General features: G+C 46.9%; 2 protein-coding genes across 4 annotated transcripts in view; both read left to right on the top strand.

Annotated features, from left to right (window-relative positions):
* Positions 1-9162, top strand: part of LOC309815346 (UBX domain-containing protein 2A-like) — a 35264-nt gene extending 26102 nt beyond the window's left edge. For 2 of the 3 annotated variants that reach the window (XM_082642093.1, XM_082642094.1), the window contains exon 7: positions 3448-5345. In XM_082642093.1, the coding sequence (XP_082498219.1) occupies positions 3448-3640 (193 nt within the window). In that variant the 3' untranslated portion in view covers positions 3641-5345. Of the gene's footprint in view, positions 1-3447; positions 5346-8566 lie in introns of those variants that run through there. The other variant, XM_082642095.1, reaches the window with a different exon arrangement.
* A 112-nt stretch (positions 9163-9274) lies between these two features.
* LOC309815351 (sphingosine-1-phosphate transporter MFSD2B-like) lies at positions 9275-22794 on the top strand. Its single transcript, XM_082642100.1, has 14 exons — positions 9275-10442; positions 14453-14578; positions 15746-15870; positions 16408-16531; positions 16847-16925; positions 17015-17145; positions 19000-19090; positions 19438-19559; positions 19989-20072; positions 20383-20463; positions 20673-20782; positions 21143-21286; positions 21675-21845; positions 22658-22794. The coding sequence occupies exons 1-14, from the start codon at positions 10155-10157 to the stop codon at positions 22680-22682; spliced, it is 1701 nt and encodes a 566-aa protein (XP_082498226.1). The 5' UTR covers positions 9275-10154; the 3' UTR covers positions 22683-22794.
* Positions 22795-27281: the final 4487 nt, after the last annotated feature.

Here is a 27281-nt window from a genome sequence, read left to right as displayed (position 1 = left end):
TACATACATACACATATGCATATATATACACAAACTAACACACATTGACAAATGTATTTCTATATCTTTGCGTAGCGAAAACCATGAGTTCACATAGATAGCTCTAATTTCAATCCACCACCACAGGGTTTATTCTAGTTTTCCCCTTTCCATATTTGTAATTAACTTCTTCACTTTCTTCAGTTTAACTTCCTTCAGTGAGAAACCTGGCTCCAGTTATTCTCAATATATTTATTATTATTTTTTAAAATGTTTATTTATTTATTGGTTGCGCTGGATCTTAGTTGCAGCAGGTGGGCTCCTTAGTTGCGGCTTGAGGGCTCCTTAGTTGTGGCATGTGAACTCTTAGTTGTGGTATGCATGTGTGACCTAGTTCCCTGACCAGGAATTGAACCTGGGCCCCCTTCGTTGGGAGCACAGAGTCTTAACCTCTGCGCCACCAGGAAAGCCCCCAATATATTTATTTATTGATCAGTTCTCCTACATGTAACCAGTCTCCTTCTTCTACTGCTGCCTCCTCCCCAGCCTGGAAGCCTCCCTCTTCCTGCTGGGTCTCTTGACACATCACATCATGCCAATGCCCTGTTTGCCTTCCTGGGCTCTGGCAGTCAGTGCTGCCTATCTTCCCCCATGAGTGGTCACTTTCCACCTCTTTCTGGTTCTGACACACTGCAGTTGGCCCCTCCTCTGTATGAATGCTCTTTTTATTCTGCTTGAGACAGCCTGCTGTGTACCACCTCTCCTATATTCCTAACCCATCTTGGCTTCTGACACTCTGCACTGAACACCTCTTCTGTGTGGACACACTCCTAACCCTGCTCATACTGCAACCGTCCCCACCTGCCTTCCTCTACATGGGCGCCCTCCTCCTGCTGGTCAGACTCTGTCTGACACCAGGAAGATGGGCCGCTTTCCTGTACAGATGTCCTCTTCACCCAACCTGGACTCGGATTCCCTGATCTGGGCCACCACAACTCCCTCTCATATCTGGCCTGTATGCCAGTAGGTTCTCATTATTATCTATTTTATACATAGTAGTGTATATATGTCAATCCCACTCTCCCAGTTCGTCTCACCCTACCCTTCCCCCATTGGTAACCACAAGTTTGTTCTCTACAACTCAGGTTTGTTTCTTTTTAGGGAAATAAAATATTTTAATCCCAACTTCTTTGTCTAGAAAAATACTTCTGGCATTTTCAATAACAATTAGTTACCTACCATTTTTTTTCCCTGAATGACTTGAAGCATTTAAAAACCTTTGACTGGCCAACGGTATTTATTAAGTGATAATTAAGCAAGCTTTGTATTTTAATTGGACTGTTTAGTCCAGTTTTTGTAATGTTGTATAATATCCTGAACTAGTTAGGTTTAAGGCTACCATCTTGCTTTTTGTTTTCTCTTTACCCCATGTCTTTTTATTCTTCACTCCTCCTTTCTTGCCTCTTTTTGAGCTTAATGAGTATTATTTTTTATCCTCTCATAGCTTTTTAGATTGGCATTTCTTTATTCTTGTAGTAGTATTGTAGAGATCACAGTACACATTTTTAATTTTTACTGCACAGTTCCTTTAATCTTTATTGGGTTTTTTAAATTTATATTCTTTGCCATAAGCTTCAGCCTTTCGTTATCCAATTGTTGGTACCCCAATAAATACAAGTGACCATTTTCTTGATTTTTTTGGTAACCTGCACAGATTAACAGGGTGGCAACTGGTGAATTTGATTGAATGGGAAAATTCTGTCTTTGATGATGTCATATTTCATTAATTCTTGTTTGCACATTTTTTCACATTTTAGCATCTCTGAAATGGGGATGCATCCTTATAATTTCTTGTTGGCCATATGGCAGTCATGACACAATTGACTTTGCCTTGGCATCTGCCTCAAAGCATGCAGAACAAGCGTCAGCTCGATGAAAGATCATCCCAGAGACAGTAGTGGAGAACTTTTCAAAGTACTGCTGTATCATCAACACACCCGATGATACAGAAAGGAGTATTATATGGAAAAACATGTACATCAATGACTGAATCAGAAGTGATTTGAAGGATCTGAGTCTGAATAACGTTCAACTGTTAGGAATGACTTCACCATTTTATTCTAATCTTATTACGGAGGAAAGTGATTTGATGAATGTTTGTGTGAAAATTAGTTAAAAGTGCTCTTTCAATAAATATAAAAATTCTTAGTGTTTAAGAAACTATTTTGTCATAATCTGGATTTTTTACAATTTTAGTAGTATATAAAATGACAAGTCTTAGAATCAGTGGCATCTCAGGGGGGTTTTTTTGGCCGTGCCGCCTGGCTTGCAGGATCGCAGCTCCCCGACCAGGGATTGAACCCAGGCCATGGCAGTGAAAGCCCGGAATCCTAACCACTAGGCCACCAGGGAACTCCCAGTGGCCTCTTAATTTCGATGAACTGTATACGTACTTTCCCTTTCTAAATACACACGCATATACTTACATGAACATAACTTTGAGCTACCTTCAAGATTGCAGTGATTGGGAGGACTTCCCTGGTGGCGCCGTGGTTAAGAATCCGCCTGCCAATGCAGGGGACACGGGTTCGAGACCTGGTCTGGGAAGATCCCACATGCCGCAGAGCAACGAAGCCCGTGCACCACAACTACTGAGCCTGCACTCTAGAGCCTGCGAGCCACAACTACTGAGCCCATGTGCCACAACTACTGAAGCCCACACACCTAGAGCCCATGCTCTGTAACAAAGACAAGCCACCGCAATGAGAAGCACGTGCAATGCAACGAAGAGTAGCCCCCGCTTGCCGCAGCTAAAGAAAGCCCGCGTGCAGCGACGAAGATCAAATGCAGCCAAAAATAAATAAATAAATATTTTAAAATCACTGTTATTAAAAAAAAAAAGACTGCAGTGATTATATTACACTATAGTGTTCATTATACTAACTGAAAGTCTACGGGCACTGGGTTAAGAATTTTCTTAACTAGATTTGAAGCACAGCCTGACGTGTTATTGAAGAGATACAGCCTGTGTCTGTGTAGGATTACTGGTTGGACCATTTCTGATCCATTCAGAGCAAGATATATAGATTTTTCTGTTATAGAAACTTGCAGGCATATGCAAAAGCAAAGAGAGGATATAATGATCCATCATCACTCAGTTCCCACTGAACTATGTTAAGCAAATCCCAGACTTCATATAGTTTCATAGGTAGATATTTCAGAGTGTGTTTCTAAAAAATAGAGACTCAAAATGTAACTATAATACCCTTGTCACATCTAAGATAAGGAATAGTAATTCCTGACTATTATCAGGGGTGAACCTTTAAAAGGTAGCCCAAGTGAGTACTTACATCATCATAATTTGATTATTCTGTATTAACATAGCCAGGTATCATCACAAGTTATTACCTTAAATTAACTAATTCGGGTCTTCATAAAATTATATTAATAGTTTGTGCTATTTTGCAGGGTAAGCCACATCAAAGACTTCATCGAAAAATACCAAGGATCTCAAAGAAGTCCTCCCTTTTCCCTGGCAACAGCTCTTCCTTTCCTCAAATTACTAGATGAAACACTCACACTGGAAGAAGCCAATTTACAGAATGCTGTAATCATTCAAAGACTCAAAAAAACCGCTGAACCTTTTAAAGAACTTTCATAACATTGATTTTTGATACACTGAGTGGAAAGTTTCCAGAAAAATGATGGTCATAAGTGGACATGCACACCAAAATGAGGGGGAAGTCAGATTTGCTGGGCTTTGCACTATTTAACTCCCTCCTGATGAGAAGATTTTAAAATAAGTACAAGTTAGGAAAATAAACTATGACTGGAAACTATATTCAGTGAACTTTTCCCAGAAGGCTACTCAGAAAGAAAAATAGACTTATTTTCAAATACCAGTTATTTAACGTAAGATATATTAAATAACTATATCATTTAAAATCTTAATACGGCATAAATTAGCAAATACGTTCATAGCATCTTTCATTCAAACATCATTCCCAAACAGCAGTGATTTGTTTAAATGTTAGCTGTCTCAGACTTTTTTAAATAGCAATACATTAAAAAATTATACATGGCAGGTTAAAAACATCAATGCAATTTTTTTATATCTGAGATACAATCAAAAGGCTGGAAGGAACTGCTTTCACCACAGCTATGCCTCAACCTCAGAAGTGTTCCCAATTAGCATTATCTCATGGTAAGATACACTCAAATATTAACTTGGCAACAGTATCTGGGATGTATTTTCATTTAAGAATAAAACTGTGTAGCTTAGTATAAGCCAGTATCAATCTGCTGACATACATTTCAACATTTTCGAGACGTATAAATTTAAAAGAATTCTTTTTTCTCTAGGAACCGCAGTTTATCCCCTACTTTATTTTCTTTCAAAAATTAGGGATTTGGGGGCTTCCGTGGTGGCGCAGTGGTTGAGAGTCCGCCTGCCGATGCAGGGGACACGGGTTCGTGCCCCGGTCCGGGAAGATCCCACATGCCGCGGAGCGGCTGGGCCCGTGAGCCATGGCCGCTGAGTCTGCGCATCCGGAGCCTGTGCTCCGCAACGGGAGAGGCCACAACAGTGAGAGGCCCGCGTACCGCAAAAAAAAAAAAAAAAAAAAAAAATGAGGGGTTTGTTCTTCGTTAACGTGCGGAGTGGACCGTTTGTTTGCCTCACGTAGAACCTAATGCTAGTGTTGTCATGTTACTAATTAACATTTTTAAATGCGCCGTGTAAAGTATGGTTTTCTACTTCATACACCACACAGCTCATTTATATATTACAGGAGTAGTTATTACATTCTGATGTCACTAAGGAAAACATGCTAGTTTTTTTTTTTTTTTTTGCGGTACGCGGGCCTCTCACTGCTGTGCCCTCTCCCTCCACGGAGCACAGGCTCCGGACGTGCTGGCTCAGCGGCCATGGCTCACGGGCCCAGCCGCTCTGCGGCATGTGGGATCTTCCCGGACCGGGGCACGAACCTGTGTCCCCTGCATCGGCAGGCGGACTCTCAACCACTGCGCCACCAGGGAAGCCCAAACATGCTAGATTTTTAACTAAAACTGGCTACACTCAGTATTTCCCTGTCAGATTAAATCCCCTTGCCTGACAATAAGTTTAAGAAGCTTTTTGCAGACGATCTATTGAATCATATTTAAAGTGAAATATACATTGAATGTGCCAAGGCACTAAGTGGCCATGCCTAACAGCAGTAATGTTCATAGGGTGCTGGATGTCTGCTGGAAAGAGCAGTTCTCAAACTTTTTGGTCTCAAGACCTGTTGCTTATGTGGGTTATAAATACTAATATTATATTTAAAATAAAAACTTATAAAATATTCATTAAAAATAACATGTTACTATAAAGAACATTTTTATGAACAGTGTCTCTTTTCCAAAATTTAAAAAGATTTAGTGAGAAACGTGGCATTGTATTTCATTTTTTGGAAATATCTTTACTGTCTGATTTAAAGAAGACAGATGGAATCTCATCTGCTTCTGTATGTCTGTTGCAGTATCACACATCATGTAGCCTATAGTAAATGCTACTGTACATTCATGAGAAAGTGAAAAAAAGCAAATAACATCTTAGTATAATTATGAAAATAGTTTTGACCTTGCAGGACCCTTGCAAGAGCTAATCTTATAAAAGCAGTGATTTGCAGTGATTCTCAGGCCTTAATGTGTAAGAATCACTTGGGAAGCTTTTCAGAATGTCTATTACCTGCCACCTACCACACACATTTTAACGGTTCATTGTATTTGGGATGGGTTCCAGATGTCTACATTTTTAATCCCAAGTAATTCTTAGGTATGTAGTAGGAGAACCAGTCTTCAGGAAATCCTGCACTAAGCTTCCACCCTAATAAAATAAAACCTGTGTGCTGCATCATGGACAGTGCAAGACTCAACTGAAATCGGACTGTTAGACCTTTAAATTTTATTGTAATCCACCAGTTTGTTCTTAGACTGTCCTCCCACCCTTTAATTCTGAACTAATCATGAGATAAACCTGTGCTTTATCTTCTGTAAGCACAGCTGAGACAAGGCTGCAACATTTTTTTTTTTTTTTTGGCGGTCTGCGGGCCTCTCACTGTTGTGGCCTCTCCCGTTGCGGAGCACAGGCTCCGGATGCGCAGGCTCAGCGGCCATGGCTTACGGGCCCAGCCGCTCCGCGGCATATGGGATCCTCCCGGACCGGGGCACGAACCCGTATCCCCTGCATTGGCAGGCGGACTCTCAACCACTGCGCCACCAGGGAGGCCCAAGGCTGCAACATTTAAATGAGTTTTTTATTAAAGGCTCAGGGACAACAAAAGGGAAATAAACACATAACTAGATGACCTGATTTATAAGGTATACCTTATGTTTGAAGTTCATTTTAAGAATGCTTCCTTTTCTAGCTCGCAGCCTTCTAGGTGGTAGAGGTCTTTTTATCAAGAAGAGAGGGAGAACAAAGGAGAGCCTTTTCCTTTTGTCATATACCCTCAGAAATGAACAGATATATAATAGAAAATATTTATTGTCTGTAACGTTTACGGCTGTGGTAGAGTCGTCTCTTTAGTAAAACAAAAATAATGGCATTCTTAAAAAAATGAGAGGATGGTAAAATCAGATATAACGTAAGTCATTGTTAATATATTTTCAAGAATCTAAGAAAATGTTTCATATAGGCCTATCATGAAGCATTTTATAATTTTCATTTGCATAAATATAAGTCAATTTTTGATTCTCCATATATTTCTATAAAGGGGCTTCTTGTTGGAAATATTTTTCTTGTACATATAAAAAGACCTCCTTTGTGGATTTTCCAGTTTATAGTAATAACCAAAAGACACATTAGAGATTTTCTTGTGTGTACATGCAGAATACACCCCAGTGAGAAGTTCTGTAGAGAAAGACCTGCCATCAGCAAGAACCCTCATTTTTGTAACTGTGAAAACTCTGATTAATGTGGATGATATACTTAAAGGTTTTCTAAAGTGAGAACCATCTGATAAAGCTTTTTACATTAAAGTTTAAAATTCTAAAGTTGTTAGTTAAATATGTAGAATACCCAAAACATGTTGACTTTAGAAAACAAACCGAATTTAGCAAGGGAAGGCAAACTTGAAAATAAAGCCAGCATCTTAGATGTGGAATACAGTTTGACCTAAGTAGTTTCAAAAGTGGCATCAATCAGTGTAAAACCATTGTTGGGGGTGATATGCAGAAGTACATATCTAATTTTACAGATTCTAATTTATTGGTTAAATTACTATGCATTATCCAGGTTATAAAGATGATCTTATTTATTTTATATACTTCTGTCATTCAGAATACTTTTCATTATACTTAATTGTGTTGAAATTATGTATGCATCTATTTCAGTGCCTTGAAGTATTTTGAAAGCAATCTTGCTAATGGTTAAAGAACTGTTGTCTTAAAGATGAAATACTTACTGTTCATTAAAAGGATCAGTGAGACAATTTACATTTGTTTGTTATGAAATAGTTACATAGGGATGCATTTGTCATTTTTATTTGGCAAAGTCATTCAGTTTGAGAATCAACAAACATTTATTAGGTGCTTTCTGTTTGCCAGGTACTTTAACCAATGTTACTTTCATTTAGTACTCAGAAGTGTTAAAATGTGATATTTTTAATACTAACTCAATGGTTGTGTTTACTTCTTACACCATCCTTTGTGTCCTTAGTTGAACTAGCATGAAGACTCCTTAGTAAGATTTACCCCTTTGCTCTTAGTACAAACCATTTAATTTAAACATTGCTCATCACACTGAATCTTCAAATAGAAGTGGCTTATTCAGTAGACTAATATTTGGCTCTTTGTCACTTGATTTAAATGTATGTTTTTTGCACAGATAATTCATATTCATTGGAGAAAATTATACAGTTATGCTAAAATGATCTTTAGCTCACCTGTTATTCCACCCTTCAGAGATAACCACTAATAACGTATTGGTGTGCATCCTTTCAGATGTTTTTAAGTGTATCAGTCTTTAGTTTTGTTTCCAAAGGCAGGCTTCTTGATTATTGTCGGCCTGTTTTATTTATTGAAGTCTATTTGTCTTTAAAAATTGCATTAGGAATATACTATCACTTTAAGCAGAACAGTAACTGTTAGGGGAAAAACTGCCTTTTAGTTACATTTCTGTGCAAAAAAGAGAGGGAGGTGTTTTTTGTTTTTTTTCTGTTGCCCACTTCCCTTCAAAAGTAAAATTGTGGTAGTACATGCAACACAGTATAAGTATTGTAAGTGAAGTGTTTCCAAACCTGCAGAAATTGCATATAAAGTGTTGTGCTCAAACATAAATTATCCAAAGAAACTCACCTTGAGTTTGTTTAGTTTCCAAGAAATTAAATATTTAACACATGCATTACCTAGTTATCTTTGCACTGTTTGCTAGGGCTGCAATCAAGGAAACTGAAGGTACCCGTTTTCTAGATTAAGGAATTGAGGCATAGAAAATGGGATGACTTGCTTTATACCGGGTAGTGTATACTTTCGGGTTAGATTTAGCTGTAATAGGAAATCCAAAATAATGGCTTACAGAATACATTTTATTTTATTTCCCATGCAGAAGTCCGGAGGGAAGCAGTTCAGAGCTGCTAGATCAAAAGTCATGACTCCAGTATTGTTAATCTGCGGATCTCAGCACCAGTTAACTTAAGGTCTTCAGATAGCCTGTTGGCACCAGCCATCACATTTGCATTTCATCATTTCATCCAGTAGAAGCATATCCATTCCCTTTTTAAAAAAAGCTATTGAGATGTAATTCACATACCTTACAATTCACCCATTTAAAGTGTACAACTCAGTGTTTTTTTAGTATATTCACAGGATTGTGCAGCCATCACAATCTGATTTTAGAACATTTTTATCTCTAAAAGAAACCCCATTAATAGTCTTTCTCCACCCTCAGTTCTAGACAGCCACAAGTCTACATTCTTCCTATAGGTTTATTTATTTGGACATTTTCATGTAAATGGAATCAACAATATGTGGTCTTTTGTGACTGGCTTTTTTCACAACATAATGTTTTTAAGGTTCATCCATGTCGTTTTTATTGCTGAATAATAGTCCATTGTATGAATATTCCTAACCTAAATAGCCATTAGCTGATGGACATTTGGGTTGTTTCCACTTTTTAGCTATTAAAAATAGTGCTGCTATGAACATTTGTGTTCAGGTTGTTGCGTGATCATGTTTTCATCTCTGTTGCCTCCTCAGGAGTGGAATAAATGCTGGGTCGTATAATTTCATACTTAACTTTTGAAGAACTGCCAAACTTCTCCAAAGCACCGGCACAGTTTACATGCCCACTAGCAATGTATGATTTTCCACATTCTCCCCAGCGCTTGTTACTGTCTTTTTATATAATTATAGCCCTCCTAGTGGAGTGGTATCTTGTAGTTTTGCATTTCCCTAATGACATGAGTATCTTTTCCTGTGCTTATTGCCCATTTGTCTATCTTGGAGAAATATCTATTCGGATCCTTCACCGAATTTTTAATTGGGCTATCTTCTTACTGTTTAGTTTTGAGTTCTTTATATATTCCGGAACAAATCCTTACGATTTGCAAACATTCCTCGCATTCTGTGGGTTGTCTTTTCACTGGTTGCATAGGTTACAACACAAAGGTTTTCATTTAGATGTAGTCCAACTTATGCTTGTGGCGTCCTGTCTAAGAAACATTTGTCTAACCCAAGATTATGAAGATATGCTCCTGCTTTCTGCTAAGAGTTCTATAGTCTTAGCCTTTACACGTAGGTCTGTGATGGGTTTTCAGTTAATTTTGTATGTGATGTGACCCCTTCCCTTTCTTTTAAGGACCTTTCTGGGAAATTGCCTACACCACTCAGCTTTTATTCACTGGCCGGGACTTAGTTACATGGCCATACCCATTGTCTGTATGAGGTTGGAGAATGTGTATTTCGGGCATCCTGTATCAATTTTTTAAAGAGTGTTGTAAGCCTCCTCAGCCACAATCTTAGTCTGAGCAGGTCAATTCTATTGCTTCGTTTTTCTAATGAATTTGTTTGTCGGCTTTCACGAGGATTTAGCAGGCGAGTTTAGCGCGAACGGCCGCTGGCTCTCACTCCCTCCCTCGGAGACCTACCCCAAGGAAAACGGTCCCGAGTGACTTGGCCAGCCTTTCCCCCGGCAAATGTGGGCTCTGGCGTTTTTCACTTTGGGAAACCGAACCCGCGCACTTCGCGGCTTCCCCGTTTTCCCGCGCGTTGCCCCCGGCCCGGGGCGCGCCCGCCGCCCCGCCCCTCTTCGCGCCGCGCCCTCTCGGCCCGGGAGCCGCCCTCCCCGCGGGGGCGGCCGGCCGGGCGATAACACCGAGAGCGTGCAGCCGTGCGCCATGGCAGTGTCCCCCGAAGGGATCCCGGCCCCGCCAGTCGACACGCCGCCACCCCCGCCGGAAGCGCACACCTTGGAGCCCGGTTCGGTGAGCGCAAAGCGAGGGGCGCGAGGGGCTTGGAGGCTGAGCCGGGCGCAGAGCGGGCGCTGGGCCGGACGGGCCCCGGGACCTTCCGGGCGTCTGGGCGTAGGCCTTCAGCCAGCCCCGGCAAGCCTCCAGGTTGTTGAACTGCCCCTGGTAGGGTTTGACAGTTGAGAGCCGAGAGGCTTGAGGGTGTTCGGGAGCCCCAAAGGGAACAGGATGGGAAACCGAGTCCTAGGCAAGCGAAGTAAGCTGCTGATTCCTCCACCTAGTGAGGCCAGGGCCAGTCTAGGGCTCTTGTCCACCGCACTCCAGGTCTTCCCCAGGCCCCCTGCACCCTGGGCAGGCAGGACGCTGAGTGGTGCGTGAGGAGGCTGCCTCCCTTCCCCAGTCTCCGGGCAGGTGCTGCGGGCAGCCACAGCGACCCTCTCAAACCCGGCTTCCTCCAGGCGCCGGGCTCTCCTTGAGGAGACTGCCTCTAGAGATGTCCTTCCTGGCAACCGGGCTCCCAAGTGAGGGTGGCGGGCAGGCGGGAACCTAGGGGCGCCCTCAGCCCCTCGCATCCCCCCTCCCCCCATCCCCTGGATGGGGCTGGGGTGCATGTCATTCAGGGTGGCTGTGTTGGAGAGGAGTTAGGACGTCTCAACTTTCCCGCCGAGTGCAAAAATCCACTGCCCGCCCTGTGCTCAACGCGTTCATTCTGTCTGTGGCTTCAATTCCCTATGCTGACTCAGTGCTTCCTCTCCCGGCACCTCGGAGCAAAAGATTGTGGCCTCCAAGAAAGCAAGCAAGATTAAGAGGCCCTCTGGGGACTCTCACTTCCCAGGGAAATTTAGAAATTCAGGGTGAGATGAATGGCTAGAGGGGAAACATGGTCCATGAAATGCTAGCATTTCATTCTCATACCAACTCTATGAGGTGTATTATCCCCATTTCAAATGTGAGGAAATGAAGCTCGGCACACTGAGTACCTTGTCCTGGTCACACAGCTAGAAATGGCAGACAGAGTTTGCATTCAAATGTGTCGAATTTGTCTAAATCTCAAACTTGATCTCAGTTGACTGTGAAGGGCTTATGATTTAAGTAGGTAAAACTGTCTTCCTCAAGATTCCAAGATTGTATCATATACCTAGTTTCAGCTGGAATGTCTGTTTCAAGTGCCTTCTATGTATCAGAAACTTGATAGGTATGTTTAGTGGGAAACCAGGGTCCCATTATGGAGGGGGCAGGGTGGGGGGAGAGTTATCATGTTGGATTCTGCCTGTTGTTAAGCTTTCTGGAAGTTGAAATAGTGTTCACAAAAATATCAGAAAAGAAGCCCACATCCTGCCTCATGTGTGGGTAGGCAGAGTGCAGAGGACTGGATAAACCCTTATCTGGGAAGACCTTCCTTTCCTTTGGGGTGTCTGGCAAGATACAAAAATGGGTGAAACCACGGGCCTCGCCACTTCCCCTCCCATCCCCGGGCAAAAGATGAAAGAGAAGGATTCCCAGCGTCTTTGGAAGAAATAGCACTTGCCACAGTGTCTTCATGGCATTTATTCTTTTAACAAATATATATATTGTCTATATGCCCAGCATTGTTCTAGGTACTGGGGACATGGTGGTGAATCAAAGTTATATAGCTCATGCTCTCAGAGAGTGTATATGCTGGTGGGGAGAGGCAGAAAATGAATAAGAATATATCCTGTAGTTAGTACAACTGAGAGAGAGATTTGGGTGGTCAGGGAAGGCCTCTCTAAAGAGACGACATTTAGGCTTCAGCCTGAATGGCAAGGAGTCAGCTCTTGCAAAGACCTGGAGGAAGAGCCTTCCAGACAGAAGGGACAGGAAGTGCAAAGGCCCTGAGGCAGCAACAGAAAAGGTCATTTTGAGTAACAAGAAGGAGGAGGCTACCATGGTAGAGGAGAGCTATCTGAAGTGAGGTGGGAAAGGGAGTGGGGGCTGATTGGGTGGCCTCCTGTAGGCAATATGGGAAGGACTTGGAGTTTTATTCAGACTGTAATGGCAAGCTGTTAGAGGGTTTTAAGCAGAGATGAGACACAATCTGATTTATGTTATGAAAAGATCAGTTGGGCTGCTGGATGGAGAGTGGATAGTAGGGAACGAGAGTAGAAGCAGAGAAGCCACTTAGGAGGCTGTCACTGATAGATTAGGGGAATTGGGAAAGAGGAATCAGGGATGACTTCTAGGTTTGTGGTCTGAGCTGCTGAGTGGACACTGGGGCTATTTAATGCCATGGGGACGGGACGACAGGGTTAAGAGGTTAAGACAATGGGATGGAAATCAGGAGCTGTGGTTTTTTTTTTTTTTTTTTTGGCGGTACGCGGGCCTCTCACTGCTGTGGCCTCTCCCGTTGCAGAGCACAGGCTCCGGACGCGCAGGCTCAGCGGCCACGGCTCACGGGCCCAGCCGCTCCGCGGCATATGGGATCCTCCTGGACCGGGGCACGAACCTGTATCCCCTGCATCGGCAGGCGGACTCTCAACCACTGCACCACCAGGGAGGCCCAGGAGCTGTGTTTTGACCATGCTAAGCTGAAATGCCTGTTTGGCAACCATGTGGGGCTGTGAGTAGACAGTTTAGTTTGAGTCTGGAGTTCACTGGGTAGCTTAGGGATATATATATAGGGATACACACACATATTATTTGGGGTCATAAGCGTTACTTCATTTTAGTGGTGGGTTGGTAAACAGTCTCTCCAGAAAAGAAACTCTGATTTTTGCTGTTTACTGATTTCTGTGGTGTAAATACTCTCACCATGGCCAATTTCAGGCTGCCAGTAATCACTGGCTTGCAAAAGTCCCGAATATTTAACAATCAGCTCCCGGAGCCATTGCCTCATTTGCTCATCAAAACATCCGGCACATATATACAATGGAATATTACTCAGCCATAAAAAGAAACGAAATTGAGTTACTTGTAGTGAGGTGGATGGACCTAGAGTCTGTCATACAGAGTGAAGTAAGTCAGAAAGAGAAAGACAAATACCATATGCTAACACATATATATGGAATCTAAGGGAAAAAAATGTCATGAAGGGCTTCCCTGGTGGCGCAGTGGTTGAGAGTCCGCCTGCCGATGCAGGGGACACAGGTTCGTGCCCCGGTCTGGGAAGATCCCACATGCCGCGGAGCGGCTGGGCCCGTGAGCCATGGCCGCTGAGCCTGCGCGTCCGGAGCCTGTGCTCCGCAACGGGAGAGGCCACAGCAGTGAGAGGCCCGCGTAACGCAAAAAAAAAAAAATGTCATGAAGAACCTAGGGGTAAGAAAGGAATAAAGACGCAGACCTACTAGAGAATGGACTTGAGGATATGGGGGGGGGGCGGGAAGGGTAAGCTGTGACAAAGTGAGAGAGTGGCATGGATATATACACTACCAAACGTAAAGTAGATAGCTAGTGGGAAGCAGCCACATAGCACAGGGAGATCAGCTCGGTGCTTTGTGACCACCTAGAGGGGTGGGATAGGGAGGGTGGGAGGGAGGGAGACGCAAGAGGGAAGAGATATGGGGATATATGTATATGTATAGCTGATTCACTTTGTTATAAAGCAGAAACTAACACACCATTGTAAAGCAATTATACTCCAATAAAGATGTAAAAAAAAAATCCCTTGAAGTTGGCAGGAATATCCATTTGACAGATGAGGCTTAGAGAGATAAAGTGATTTATTCAAAGTCCACACAGGAAGCTGGTGGCAAAGTTAGGGGCCTCCCGACCCCCAGTTCACTCTGGCTTGCTGACTTGGAGAATAAAACAGACTGCAGCAGGAAGCACTGTGGGGAAATATAAGGAAGAACTTCCCCCTGGAAATGCTTAGAGGTCATGGTTTAGGATTTTTTTTTTTTTTCCTTTTTCTGTCTCACTTCCTTTTAAGATGATTTGGGACAAATTAGGACTGAGAGGTTGCTGGAAAAGCCTTCAAGACATAGGGACCTCAGGATGCTTTTGGAAGTCAGGGGGCTGGAGGGAGCTGTTGGGTGTCTGTGGGGGCTTAGCTCCTGTGTCTCCCCCAGGACAGCGGAGCTGGTCGCCTCTCATTCTGTACGAAGGTGTGCTACGGCATTGGAGGGGTCCCCAACCAGGTGGCCTCCAGCGCCATAGCCTTTTACCTGCAACTTTTCCTGCTCGATGTGGCACAGGTGAGTGTGGGCAGCAGCCTCGGGGCCCCCTGCTTCCGTCTGCCTTGGTGTCTGGTCCTTTCACCCCACCTTTACTTCCACCCCCATCATGCTTGGTAGATGGTACTTCTGACCCGAGCCTGAGAAAAAAACAAATGCTATTGAGGGCAACCTCCTCAAGGATGTTTACTGCAGGCTGTTTGTAGTGGAAAAGTGGGAAGCAACATGAATGCCCCAAAATATAGAAGTAGTTGGAAAATAAGTTGGGCTTTATCCACATAATGGGCTACTGTGTAGTCACTCAAAAGAATGAGTTAGATCTATACCAGTTGACTCAGAAGGATTTCCATGATGCACTGTCAAGTGAGAAAAGTTAGTTTTAGAGAAGGGTATATAAAATGATCCTATTTTAGCAAAACAAAAACATGCCCCATATATGTGGGTGCATGGGTATATGGATGTATATATGTCTGTACATGATTAAAGGATGAGCATGGGGAAAGTAAATTCCGGAAGGATATCCGCCAGAGTGTTAATGTTGGCTATAGGAGGGAATGGTGGAGGATAGAGGGTAAACAAAAAAGGACTTATTAATAAGGTATCCATGATTTATTTATCTTTCTGTGATTTTTTAAAATGACGCTGATACGATCCCATTTGTGTAAAATTATAAATTGCAGATGCACATAAGGAAACGCAGGACAGGATGATCAAAACACTCCTGGCAGTTGTCTCAGCATGGTGGGATTTCAGATGAGCTTTGCTCAGTATTTTTCTGTACTGTTTGAATGTGTTTATAATGAGTGTATCATTTATGTAATCAGAAAAATCAGTAAAATGTTTTCACTGTGAAACACAAGGTCTGCCTTTGACTGTCAGCTTCAGTGCACGCTTCTTGCACTGAGCCCTTCAGGGGAGGATCTCTCAAGTCTTCTCTGAAAGTGACCAGGCATAAGTATAACAGGAATGTGCTAGGGAACAGCTATCACTCCCTCCCCCTTCTCTACTGGTACACATATGCCCTCGGAGCTCTCTGGATTCCCGTCTTGGGGAAGAGACCAAAAAACCTTTGCACTGTGGCTCTGGCCCCTGTCAGTTTCCCAGATCTTCCTCCTGATGGGCGGGCAGGCCTAGACACCCTCTCTGACTCTGCCGGGCCTTGGCTATCCCCTCCCTTGTCCCTTTCAGATCCCTGCTGCCCAGGTGTCACTTGTCCTGTTTGGAGGGAAGGTGTCTGGGGCAGCTGCCGACCCTTTGGCTGGGTTCTTCATCAACAGAAGCAGGAGGACAGGGTCTGGACGACTCATGCCCTGGTGAGCAGCCCCATGGTCCTCAGGATCCTGGCACCCACCCCTGGCTTGAGGTCACTGTGTTTGTCACATCTGCTGCTTAGTGGATGGTTAGAGGACAAGTCTGAACAGTAGGTGACAGGAGTGGATTGGGTCTGACTGAGTCATGCAGGTGTTCATAGACCTCTCCCTCACCTGGTGGCACGGAGCTGGACAAACCCTCCAAGAGTCGCAGGCCTGGCCCTGGGGGTCTAGGAGTGCAGCCAGGCTGAGCTGGGTGTCTTGGAAGGTCTCACAGAGAAGATGTGACTTGCCTGTGGCCCCGGGAACAGGGAATGGCACCACCCAGCCACTAAGTGCCCCAGCCCCTACTCCTGGCTACCTCCTCACCCTCGGCCACCTCGCGCCCTCCATGGCTCCCACCTACCCTGAGAGCCCCAGCCCAGGGCTTCTCCAGGGGCCGAGAGCTTGAACCCAGAGGGGTGAGGTTGCTCCAGGCCCACCCTTTGCATCCTCTGTCCTGACGCCACGGGGCGCTCCACCTGGGCTGTGCTTCCACAGGGTGCTGGGCTGCACGCCGTTCATTGCCTTGGCCTCCTTCTTCCTGTGGTTCCTGCCCCCCTTCACCAGCCTGCGCGGCCTCTGGTACACAGCCCTCTACTGCCTGTTCCAGGCCCTGGCCACGGTAAGCAGGTGGCCCCCTTCCTCGGCCTGGACTCCTGGAACCCCAGTGCTGGCTGGAGGCCCCTCTGAAGTGTGTGTGTGCTGGGGATAGGGGTCCAGGTCCCTGCTGCCCACCCGCTTACCAGTTGGCCAAAGACCATTAGCTTTTCTCGTGGGCTCCAGGCTGGGTGCCCCTCCTGTCCCTCAGCCCCTAACTCCTGGTTGAGGGGATCAGTAGGGACGTGCCAGCCTGGCGCAGGCCTGGCCTCAGGAAGCTGCTGGCCTGGGTTGGCAGTCTGGTGGCAGGCGCCATCCTAAACTCTGCCCGGTGCCTCAGTTCTTCCAGGTGCCCTACACGGCACTGACCATGCTCTTGACCCCCAGCCCCAGGGAGCGGGACTCGGCCACCGTGTACCGTGAGTGCAGGCAGGCGTGGGGTGCGTGGGGTGGGATGGCTCTGCCCCTGGCCCCACGAGCTGTCACCTTGCTCCACGCTGTGTCCCAGGGATGACCTTGGAGATGGTAGGGACGCTGATGGGAGCCACTGTCCATGGACTCATCGTGTCTGGTGCCCACGGGTCCCACAGGTGCAAGCAGACTGCGCTCCCAGGACAAATGTCCATCTCCCCCAACGCGGTGAGTGCCCAGGCTACCCAGACCCACTGGGACCCCCGCTTCGGGGTCACTTGTTTCTTCCAGGGCCGTTTCTCCCCCAGGTCTCTTCATGGTGGTTTGGGGGCTCAGCTCTGCACACTATGCCCTCTCGTTCCTTCCCTGCTCCTGTAGCTGAGCCCAGGCCCTCCGTCCTCCCTGCTAACTCTGCTTCTGCTGGGTGCCTTCTAAACATGGAGTCAGACAACAGATCAGCAGGCCATCTGGAGGGGAGGAGGCGGACCCCAGAGAAGGGATGCGGTGGGGAAGGGCCACAGGCAGGGACAGGGGAGAGAGACAGCAGAACGGTTTGGTTTCCTGGCAGAGCCCTGGGCAAAACCTGACCTATGACCAGTCCTACCCATCCCTGAACGGGTGACTGCCAACGCCAACCCCACCCCCGGTGTGAAAGGGCTAGTACCTCTTCGTGTCTCCTCAAAGCAAGTCCCTTTTCAGCAATTAGGGGACATGCCTCTATTTATCCATCAAGTTCATCTTCTATCCACCCCCCAGCCCTTTCTCCTTAAGCAAATGACATCACTCACCTCCACCGACATTTGGGAATTAATGGTATGAGAATAATACCACCAACACCCATGGTTCACCACCCGTAAGAAAACATTACAATGAAGTCCTTGTGTACCCCCCATCCCCAGACCCACCTGTAGCCCAGCTACAGAATGTGCCTGAGCACAGTGCAAAGTGGAGCTGTAGAGCCCCAGAGAGAGCGGGGAAGTCAGTCTCCCCTTCCCGTGGCCCACGGCCCCAGTCTAGGGATTGCCTGAGTCAGGGTCGGGGAGAGACTCTGCCCAGCTGCCCTCAAACCCCATCATGGTGCTATGAGCCTGGGATCAGAGGGATTGCGACCTGCAGATTCACCCTCCCCTCTTCCATGCCTAGGCCCCACTGAGGCCTCTACAAGTGCCCTCCCCAAAGCTACTGGGTCACTGTCTGGGTGAGGGTGGAACAGAGGGTGGCAGTGGCCTTGGGTTGGAGAGCAGGAGCTGGGCAGGGCCTGGGATGCCAAGAAGTAGGGAGCAGGAGGCTGAGAACCCCTCCCGGGAGGCGGAGCCTCGTGTGAGCCAAGGCGAGAAGCATTCAGGTGCCTCTTGGTAGTTCCAGCTCTGTTGTTCCATCGACTTCACTTACGAAACACAAATTCATAGATAAAATCATCACGAATTTCAAGACAGCAGAGCATTAACTCCCAAGTGCAGTGCCTTCTGAATGTGGGACCCTGTGCAACTGTGCTGGTTCCACACTGGTGAAGCCCTGCCCATCTCCCTCTTTCCTCCCCCACCAAAGGCAACCCCTGTGCTGAATTGGGTGGCTGTTACTCCCATGCATGCCTTGAATGTATTTTATTACATATGTGTCTTCCTCTGCATGCTAGGTAGCACCGTTCTGGTTTTGACATTTATCTGCGTCATCATGCATCACACTGTCTGCTCCTGGATCTGTCTCCCCACCCACTCCAAGCCCCTTACTGTGGATGCACAGGATCACTTATTCATCACCGTAACCACAGGGTCTAGCACGCAGAAATCAGCCCCAATGAACGTTTGCTTAAAAAAAAGAGAGAGAGAGAGGCGAAGGGGGCTTAGACCCACGGTGGCATGGATGCCTGCAGGAGGCAGAGGGTCAGCAGAAGGACCACTCTGGGCCCTTAGATCTCCCTCTCCTGCTGGGCTGGTTGGGAGGAGGGGCACCCCGCATCCTTGGGCTTGGGCTGAGGGTCCCTCTGCTCCCACTGGGAGGTACTCCTGCCCGGCTCCTGGGTATCCCCACCTCCGTGGGTTGGAGACATCACCCCCACTGAGGTCCTGTCCTGTCCCACAGACTCGTCTCTACTCCATTGCAGCCACTGTGGTTGCTGTGACGTACCCCGTGTGCAGTAGTTTGCTCTGCCTGGGGGTGAAGGAGCGACCGGGTAGGTGCGGGGTGCAGGCAGGGTGTGGGAAGAGGAAGCTGCGGCCGGGCTCCTCTTGGGCGTGGGTTTGGGTTTTTTGTTTTTGTTTTTGTTTTTTTTTCCGGTACGCGGGCCTCTCACTGCTGTGGCCTCTCCCGTTGCGGAGCACAGGCTCCGGACGCGCAGGCTCAGCAGCCATGGCTCACGGGCCCAGCCGCTCCGCGGCATGTGGGATCCTCCCGGATCGGGGCACGAACCCGTGTCCCCTGCATCGGCAGGCGGACTCTCAACCACTGCGCCACCAGGGAAGCCCGTGGGTTTGGGTTTTGAACTCCACCAAGCCAAGATGTCCCCTTCCTGTGTTGCAGATGCCTCTGCCCGAGCCTCCGGCCAGGGCCTGAGCTTCCTGGCTGGGCTGCGGCTCACAGTCCGGCACCCGCCCTACCTGAAGCTGGTCATCTCCTTCCTGTTCATCTCGGCAGCCGTTCAGGTACCTCTGGCCAGGCTGATCCCCACTGGCTTGGCTCTGGCCATACTGGCCCTGCGTAGGTTCAGGTGTCTCTCGTCCCCACGGCACCAGAGAGAAACCAGTGGCTGGCAAGCGCCTGGCGAGGCTGGTGCTGGGAGAAGAGAAACCTGCCTAGAGCTTGTGGGGCTGGGGAGGGTCAGGGCCCAGACACCAGGAAGCTGACGCTGTCTCGGGTGGTTCTCAGCTGTGCCGGGGAGGGGGACTAGGAATGGCATTTATACCTGTGTCAGGGATAAGCGTCCTTCGTTGGGGAGGGGACTGCGTGATGGCGGTAGGAACCGGACGCTTGAGGTCCCAAAGGGGAGGCCAGACTTGAGACCCTAGCCTTGCCCTTGACTTCCACGTTTCTGCCATTTCCCATACACGCCCACTTCCTGGCGACCTCCTCAGGTGGAGCAGGGCTACCTGGTCCTGTTCTGTGCACACGCCTCCCGGCTACATGACCATGTGCAGAGCCTGGTGATAACCATCCTGGTGAGGGGACCTGGGGCGGTAGAGGCAAGGGCGCTCGGGGGCCTGAGTTGGGGATGTGTGACCCTTGCCGTGACACACGTGGCCGGACTTCCGGTGGTCAGTGTTCTGGACTCTGCTGTGGTCTTGGTCACCTGCATTTCAGCCGAGGGTGGAATTGGGGCCAGGGTCATAAAGTTCACAGCCACTGTTTCCAGCCAGGGTGCAAGGTCAACGTCGAGCGTCCCTCCTAAATGTCAGGGCTTTGAGGGCCTGGCACAGGCACAGGCGCAGGGGGCGTGTCCTGGGCTGTGATGATTCTGTCCGCTCACAGGTCTCGGCAGTGCTGAGCACCCCGATGTGGGAGTGGGTTCTGCAGCGATTTGGGAAGAGGATGTCGGCCTTCGGGATCTTTGTGAGTGAGGCAGGAAGCAAGGCCTGGAGGGATATGGGGGGGGGGCAGTGACCTGGGAGCCTGAGCCTCCTGGGGACCGGCAGTGCTCAGTGCCTAGCAGGGGACCAGGCGCAGGGGGTCATCAGTAGAGCGGTGAGTGGGTGCATCAAAGAGCCGTTGAGGGGGGGTGATGCAGGTGGAGGGAGCAGCTAGTGTGTCTGTCTCCCTAGGGGATGGTGCCATTTGCAATCCTGCTGGCTGCTGTGCCCACAGCACCCGTGGCATACGTCGTGACCTTTGTATCTGGCGTGAGCATTGCCGTGTCCTTGCTGCTACCCTGGTAGGCTGGGTGAAGGGAAATGGGAGTGGGAGCCTCACGTCCTTCCTACTGGGTATCCCTCCTCCTTCACATCAACCTGCTGTCCCAGGCCTTGTGCACAGGCTGCGCTGGGGAGGGGCCCTCCCCGCCTTGCGGGAGATGGAGGCTGCCAGCGCCATCTGTGGAGCCCTCCCGAAAGAGCGCCAGGCGGCAGGAATGGTGGACAGCTGTGTGTTGGGGAAATATTGCCTGACTCTGTGGGCCGGTCCTGGGCAGCGGGGACCCAGGGGTGAATCTGACTCACTCTCTGTCCCCAGAGAGCTCCTGGGCTGGTGGCTGTGGGGAGGATAAAAGGGATAATTCTGCAGCCCCCTCCCCCAGGTCCATGCTTCCAGATGTGGTGGATGAATTCCAGCTGCAGCACCAGCACGGCCCAGGGCTGGAGACCATCTTCTATTCATCCTATGTCTTCTTCACCAAGCTTTCAGGTGCAGGCGCCCTGGGCCTCTCCACTCTCAGCCTGGAGTGAGTCACAGAGCTGGGCTGTACCAGAGGCACAAAAGACTAGCGGCGTGGGAAGCAGAGGGCAGAGTTCCCCACCTTAGCCAGCCAGGGGTCACCCGTGGGTCCGGAGGGTGTGTGGGAACCTCCACCCTAGCTTTCTCTGTGCACATGACTGGGAGGGGCCCTTCTTGGTGGCTGTACCCCTTCTGAAGCCTCTGCTTCCCACATTCTCAGCTTTCTCTGAACTCCTCCCTGGTCTGTTTGTTCCCTCACACTCCGTCCCCCATAGTTGGGCTGATGTGGCCAGGAAACTATCCAAGTTTCAGGATAGCGTGGTGGTTGGGCATTTGGGACCCCTCCGTCAGGAAGCCAGGCTCTGAGCTGGATGCATGGGATGGTGTTTCCCCAGCTTTGCGGGGTATGAGCCAGGAGCCTGCAAGCAGGCGGAACAGGTAGTGGTGACCCTCGAAGTCCTCATCGGTGCCATGCCCACCTGCATGATCCTCATCGGTCTGTGCATCTTCCTGGTCGGCCCCACTCCAAAGGTGCCACGTCGGAACAGCTCCCGCTCCCTTGGGAGGTAGGCACCTCTCGCACACGGGTATACACAGGAGGGCTGCCAACGCCCGGGAGGCATGCAGATGTGCACGGCTCTCATTTGGTCACCTCCACCTGATGTCCCACAAGCATGGCAGTCAGTCTAAATGGGCCCCAAACCGAATTTATCTTCTTCCCCAATCGCTGCTCCTGCTGTGCCTCGGGCCCGGTGGATGGCACCACCCTCCAGCCTGGGAGCCGTCTCCCGCTCTCCCCGCCGCAGGCTGCACCGAGCAGCTCTCTCTGACCTTGTTCTTCCCCCTGCGAACCACCACCCCCCATCCCACTGCCCGAGGGTGATCTGCTCACTGTCTGGCTTTCGCAGTGGACTGGGGGGACCTTGAAAGCTGGGTCTGTTTTCTTCATGTTTGCGTCCCAAGAGCTCAGCCCAGAGCCTGAGGCCAAGCAGGCGCTGCAGTATCAACACGTCTGGTCCAGCAGACGTTCACGAGCCTTGTCCACGTTTTTGCCGACGCTCATGCGTTTACAAACACGAGTCCATGTAGATACAGAGGACCACGCACGATAGGCAGGAAGTGGCTTTGTCATGGGTCCCTCACTGCTTGCTGTGGACGGCCTGGGACTCCAGCCCATCTTACTGAGCTCATGCGCTACACTCGGGGAATAACAGGTGGATGGGGAACTGCTTGGTGGGACTCGGGAGAACAGGGTTTTAGCTTCATTCACGGGGTTGAGAAGGGGAGGAGCTGCTAGAGAGACAAGGAGCAGCCACTGACACTTCCACGGGGCCCCACCCACGTCCTCCTTCCCTTTGGCTTCTTCCCTTTCCGACAGGAGGACCAGCTACAGCCTCGCTTGAACTTGAGACTCGTGTGAGCTGGAGCGGCAGGAGCAGCGTCTTCTGGACTCCAAGTCCCCCTTTCTTCTCAGCCCTTCGGCACCCCTGCTTCCCAGTTTACACACGACCTGTCTTTTCCCCTGGGATATGGCGTCTTCGGTGACTCTCCTGAAGGGAGTGGCCTGGGCTCCAGGACCCCCACCTGTCATGTCTTGCCTGTTGACTGCAGGACATCTCAGATAGGCCTGTGCCCCTGACTACCCAGCTCCAGGCAACCTGTGACCTGGAAAGCATACCAGTAGCAACTATTCCTGGAAAAAGGAAGCCCCTACCAGCCTGGTCTGCAGACTTCCTGTGGGAGCACCAGGCCCACCAACCTGCTTGGATGGCAAAGCTACCTGACAGGACAGACACACAGAACTCGTTTCCCCTGATGTTCCACTGGATGTCTGAGAGAGGCTGACAGCACGTGAGTGGGCAGAGTGGGGACAGACGGACATGCTGGGCTGTCCAATTAGGAGAGAGACAGATGCAGCGAGGCCAGAAGACCCCAGAGGGAGCGAATGGGGCCAGTGGTGGGGATACACTGAGCAGGGCATGAGGTGTTTCTTTCCCTTTGTACAGCTAAGTGGATGACACTGTTTCTAGAAGCGGACACTGACTGATATTGAGCCACCGAAGATCCAGCATTTTTATGAACAAAAGTTACTTTTGTGGAAATATTTTTCTGAAAGTTTATCTTTTTGTTTTTCTGGCTGTGCCTCACCACATGCGGGATCTTAGTTCCCCGACCGGGGATGGAACCCGTGCCCCCTGCAGTGGAAGTGCGGAGTCTTAACCACTGGGCGGCCAGGGAAGTCCCCTGAAAGTTTATCTTATAAAAGCACAGGAACCACCGTTTTCTAGAGGCCATGTCTTTGGGGAAGAAAGATCCACTGAGATTTATTTTTTCAGAAACAAATTAAAGGGTTTATCTTCTATTGAGTCTGTAAAATTTGCCTGTGGCCAGCCTTCTCATCCCACCTCCTGGGAAAGCCCTGTCCCGAGGAGGGAAGGGGAGGGTGCCTGATGTCACTGAAACTGGCTGTGGCCCATCAGCCACAGTTAAGGCGGTTAAGAATCCGCCTGCCAATGCAGGGGACACGGGTTCGAGCCCTGGTCCGGGAAGATCCCACATGCCGTGGAGCAACTAAGCCCTTGCGCCACGACTACTCAGCCTGCGCTCTGGAGGCCTCGAGCCACAACTACTGAGCCCGCGTGCCACAACTACTGAAGGCCACGCGCCTTGAGCCCATGCTCCGCAACAAGAGAAGCTACCGCAGTGAGAAGCCCACGCACCGCAACAACGAGTAGCCCCCACTCTCCTCAACTAGAGAAAGCCCGCGGGCAGCAGTGATGACCCAACACAGCCAAAAATAAATTAATTTAAAATAAATAAATAAATATCCCTCTATTTACAAAGACTGCTTACCCTTTTTTGACGGAGTTCAGAAACTGCTGACTTGCACCATCAGAATAACCTCTGAAATCATCATTGACTGTGAATCCATTTTTCCATAATTTTATACTTACATCTGCCTGCAAAGCAGTAAGAAACAAGATGCATCATGTTAATAAATGAAGTGTACTAATAAACTAAAAGCCCCTTGAAACTTTCTTCTATCAGTGTATATTTTCTGTATCAATCTTTTCTTTAAAATAGAGATATAACTGACATATAACCTTGTATTAGTCTTAGGTATACAACATAATCGTTTGATATATATATCTATTGCAAGATGATTACAGAAGTGTACTTAACATCCACCACCGCACACAGCTACAAATTTTTTAAATATACCATTCTTAACAGCAAGCTTCAAATGTAAAATATCAAAAATTATAATGTATACATAAAATATGGTTCATAATGAATAATATTTTCAAATAATTCATTAATAAGCTTCTTTAAGAGAGGTCATTTGCAAAAATATTCTGTGCCCTGTCTAAGAGGACACTAAAGCTTTCTGGCCAGAACAGACTTCTCAACAGTTTAGAGAATGACTCTGAAATGACTTGAATATTAAGAAGAATAAAGGGGGAAAAAAAACTATGAGTAATTAATGGCTATTCCTTCAAATATAAACTATCAGTGTTACTGTTATCAATATTTCATCTCTCAACATCTTGTTGATCATCTCCTAAGAACATTATTTATTCACTCATTGAATCAAAGAAGTCACTGTAGAAATACAGAAAGGTTCAGAAATACAGTAGGATGCAGGGATGCTTCAGGCTGAACACAGAAGGACTTATAAAAAACCATTTAAGAAAATAGACTATTAGAGGCCTTCCCTTGTCTCTAGCATTTATTCATTCAGCATATGTTTATTGAGTGCCTAATATGTAACAGACACTCCACTAAGATGTTAGGGAAAACAATCACAATAATGATAGCATATATTATTAGCCTGCCTGCCTATCTATCTGTCTGTCTGTCTATGTACTTATCTGGGAGAGCACTTGTGTGTACACTTACATGTACCAAACACTGTTTAAAGTACTTTCCCTACATGTATTTATTTAATCCTCCTAAAATCCACACAAGGTGGGTATTATTATCCTTTTTATAGATGGGAAATTAGAAACACAAAAGATTAATTAAATTGCCCAATACCACATGGTCAGTAAGGGTGGAGCTGGGGTTGGAATCCATACTCTTAACCACTATATTATATTACCTCTTTTTTTTTTTACCTATAACCAAACTGCCAAGACTCTGCTCTCATGGTACTCACAGAAAAGAAAGAGAACTAAAAAAATTGTACAAATGAACTTACTTACACAAAAGAAATAGAGTCACAGATGTAGGAAACAAACTTATGGTTACCAAGGGGGAAAGTGGCAGGGAGGGATAAATTGGGAGATTGGAATTAACACATATATAAAACAGACAACTAATAAGGACCTGCAGTATAGCACAGGGAATTCTACTCAATACTCTGTAATAACCTATACAGGAAAAGAATCTAAAAAAGAGTGGATATATGTATATGTGTAACTGACTCACTTCGCTGTACAGCAGAAACTAATACAACATTGTAAATCAACTATACTCCAATAAAAATTAATTAAAAAAAAAGAAAAGAATGAGAACAAAACAAATAGGAAAAGAGTACATAAAGATACTGAGGAGGGGAATTCCCTAGCAGTCCAGTGGTTAGGACCGGTACTTTCACTGCTGAGGGCCCGGGGTTCAATCCCTGGTCAAGGAACTATCCCACAAGCTGCATGGGCCAAAAAAAAAAAAGACACTGAGGAAAACAGAAGAAACTTAAAAACAAAAACGCAAAAACGATAATTAATACACTTATATAAGAGAGGATGTTTGAAAGGGAGTAGGAGGGAATATTCAGGGAGCAAAAGAGCTCTTAGAAACTTAAAATGGAAATTAAACAAAAGGATTGAATATAAGGTTGAAGAAATATTACAATTAAAATAGAACAAAACAACAAAGAGGTGGAAAACAGGAGAAATAATGAGACTCAGTCCCAGAGATCCGTTATCTAAGTAAAAATATTCTAGAGAGACAGGAAACAGAGGGGAGCAAAATATCGAGAAGCAACATGAGAAAATGTCCTAGAAGAGTAAAATACAAGTTTCTGTATTGAATGAATGAAAAAGAATCTATACCAAGGTATAGATACGGCCTTCTATCAGAGTTCAGGGATAAATTAATGACAGCCACAAAGAAAATAAAGGCAAACTGGAAGGGAAAAAACTACTAATTCTAGTGAAAATTTTAAAGGCAGTCAGGAAAAGAAATGTCATCACACACTACATGACTCAGTGATGCTGGACAGTATTTACAAAGTCATAAAGATATAAACAATGATAATTGATTTAATCCCAAATTATGATATAATTATGTTAGTCAAATGAGAGGAGGTGGTTTGGGGATGAGGGGAAGGAAGAATAAGAGCTAAATTCTCATTTTCTATTTTAAAAAAGTCAATACATAATTTGAAAAAACTAAAAAATCAAGAACTATCATTTTTAGTATATTCTTAGAAATACAGTCTTTATACAAGAAGAAATAGTTAAGACTACCTCTGGGTAGTGATTACCTCTGGGAATTAGATATCATGGCCATGGAGGAACTGGGCTGCTATTTTTCAACCTAAGCCCTTCAGACTTCAGTCTGAAGAACTAAAGAACTCTCTTCGAGCTCTCAATGCAGGGGGTCCGGATTCGATCCCTGGTCAGGGAACTAGACCTCACATGCGTGTCGCAACTAAGAGTTTGCATGCCACAGCTAAGGAGCCCGCCTGCCGCAACTAAGACACAGTGCAACCAAATAAAATAAATAAAAAATATATTTAGAAAAAATTTTAAGGCAAATTAGAGTAAAGGGATCTCTTTCATGTCTGACTTCGAAAAGCCAGCGAGATTCTCATAATTGCTGCTGCCTTCAGTCTGCTGTGATATGGCATTTTGATTGAAGTACATTAAAAAAAACAAAAATCAAGCCTCAAACAGATATGTAGTTGCAAAAAGCATTTTAATAGCTTTTCCAAGATACTACCTCAAAATGTAGTAAGTGGTAGTATCTCAAAAGTTAGTTGAGGGCTTCCCTGGTGG

Source organism: Mesoplodon mirus (genome assembly GCF_964341445.2).
Source record: "Mesoplodon mirus genome assembly, chromosome: 14".
Taxonomy (NCBI): Eukaryota; Metazoa; Chordata; class Mammalia; order Artiodactyla; family Ziphiidae; genus Mesoplodon; species Mesoplodon mirus.
The sequence above is the reverse complement of the archived record's forward strand: the minus strand, read 5'-3'. Positions and strand labels throughout refer to the sequence as shown.

What these genes read in the sequence shown, in the direction of transcription:
- LOC309815351 (XM_082642100.1), top strand. Translation starts at nt 10,155, where the DNA reads ATGTGGGCTCTGGCGTTTTTCACTTTGGGAAACCGAACCCGCGCACTT. An exon ending in TCATCTCGGCAGCCGTTCAG is followed by an intron (nt 19,560 to 19,988) that starts GTACCTCTGGCC and finishes CGACCTCCTCAG; the next exon opens with GTGGAGCAGGGCTACCTGGT. An exon ending in GTGTCCTTGCTGCTACCCTG is followed by an intron (nt 20,783 to 21,142) that starts GTAGGCTGGGTG and finishes CCCCTCCCCCAG; the next exon opens with GTCCATGCTTCCAGATGTGG.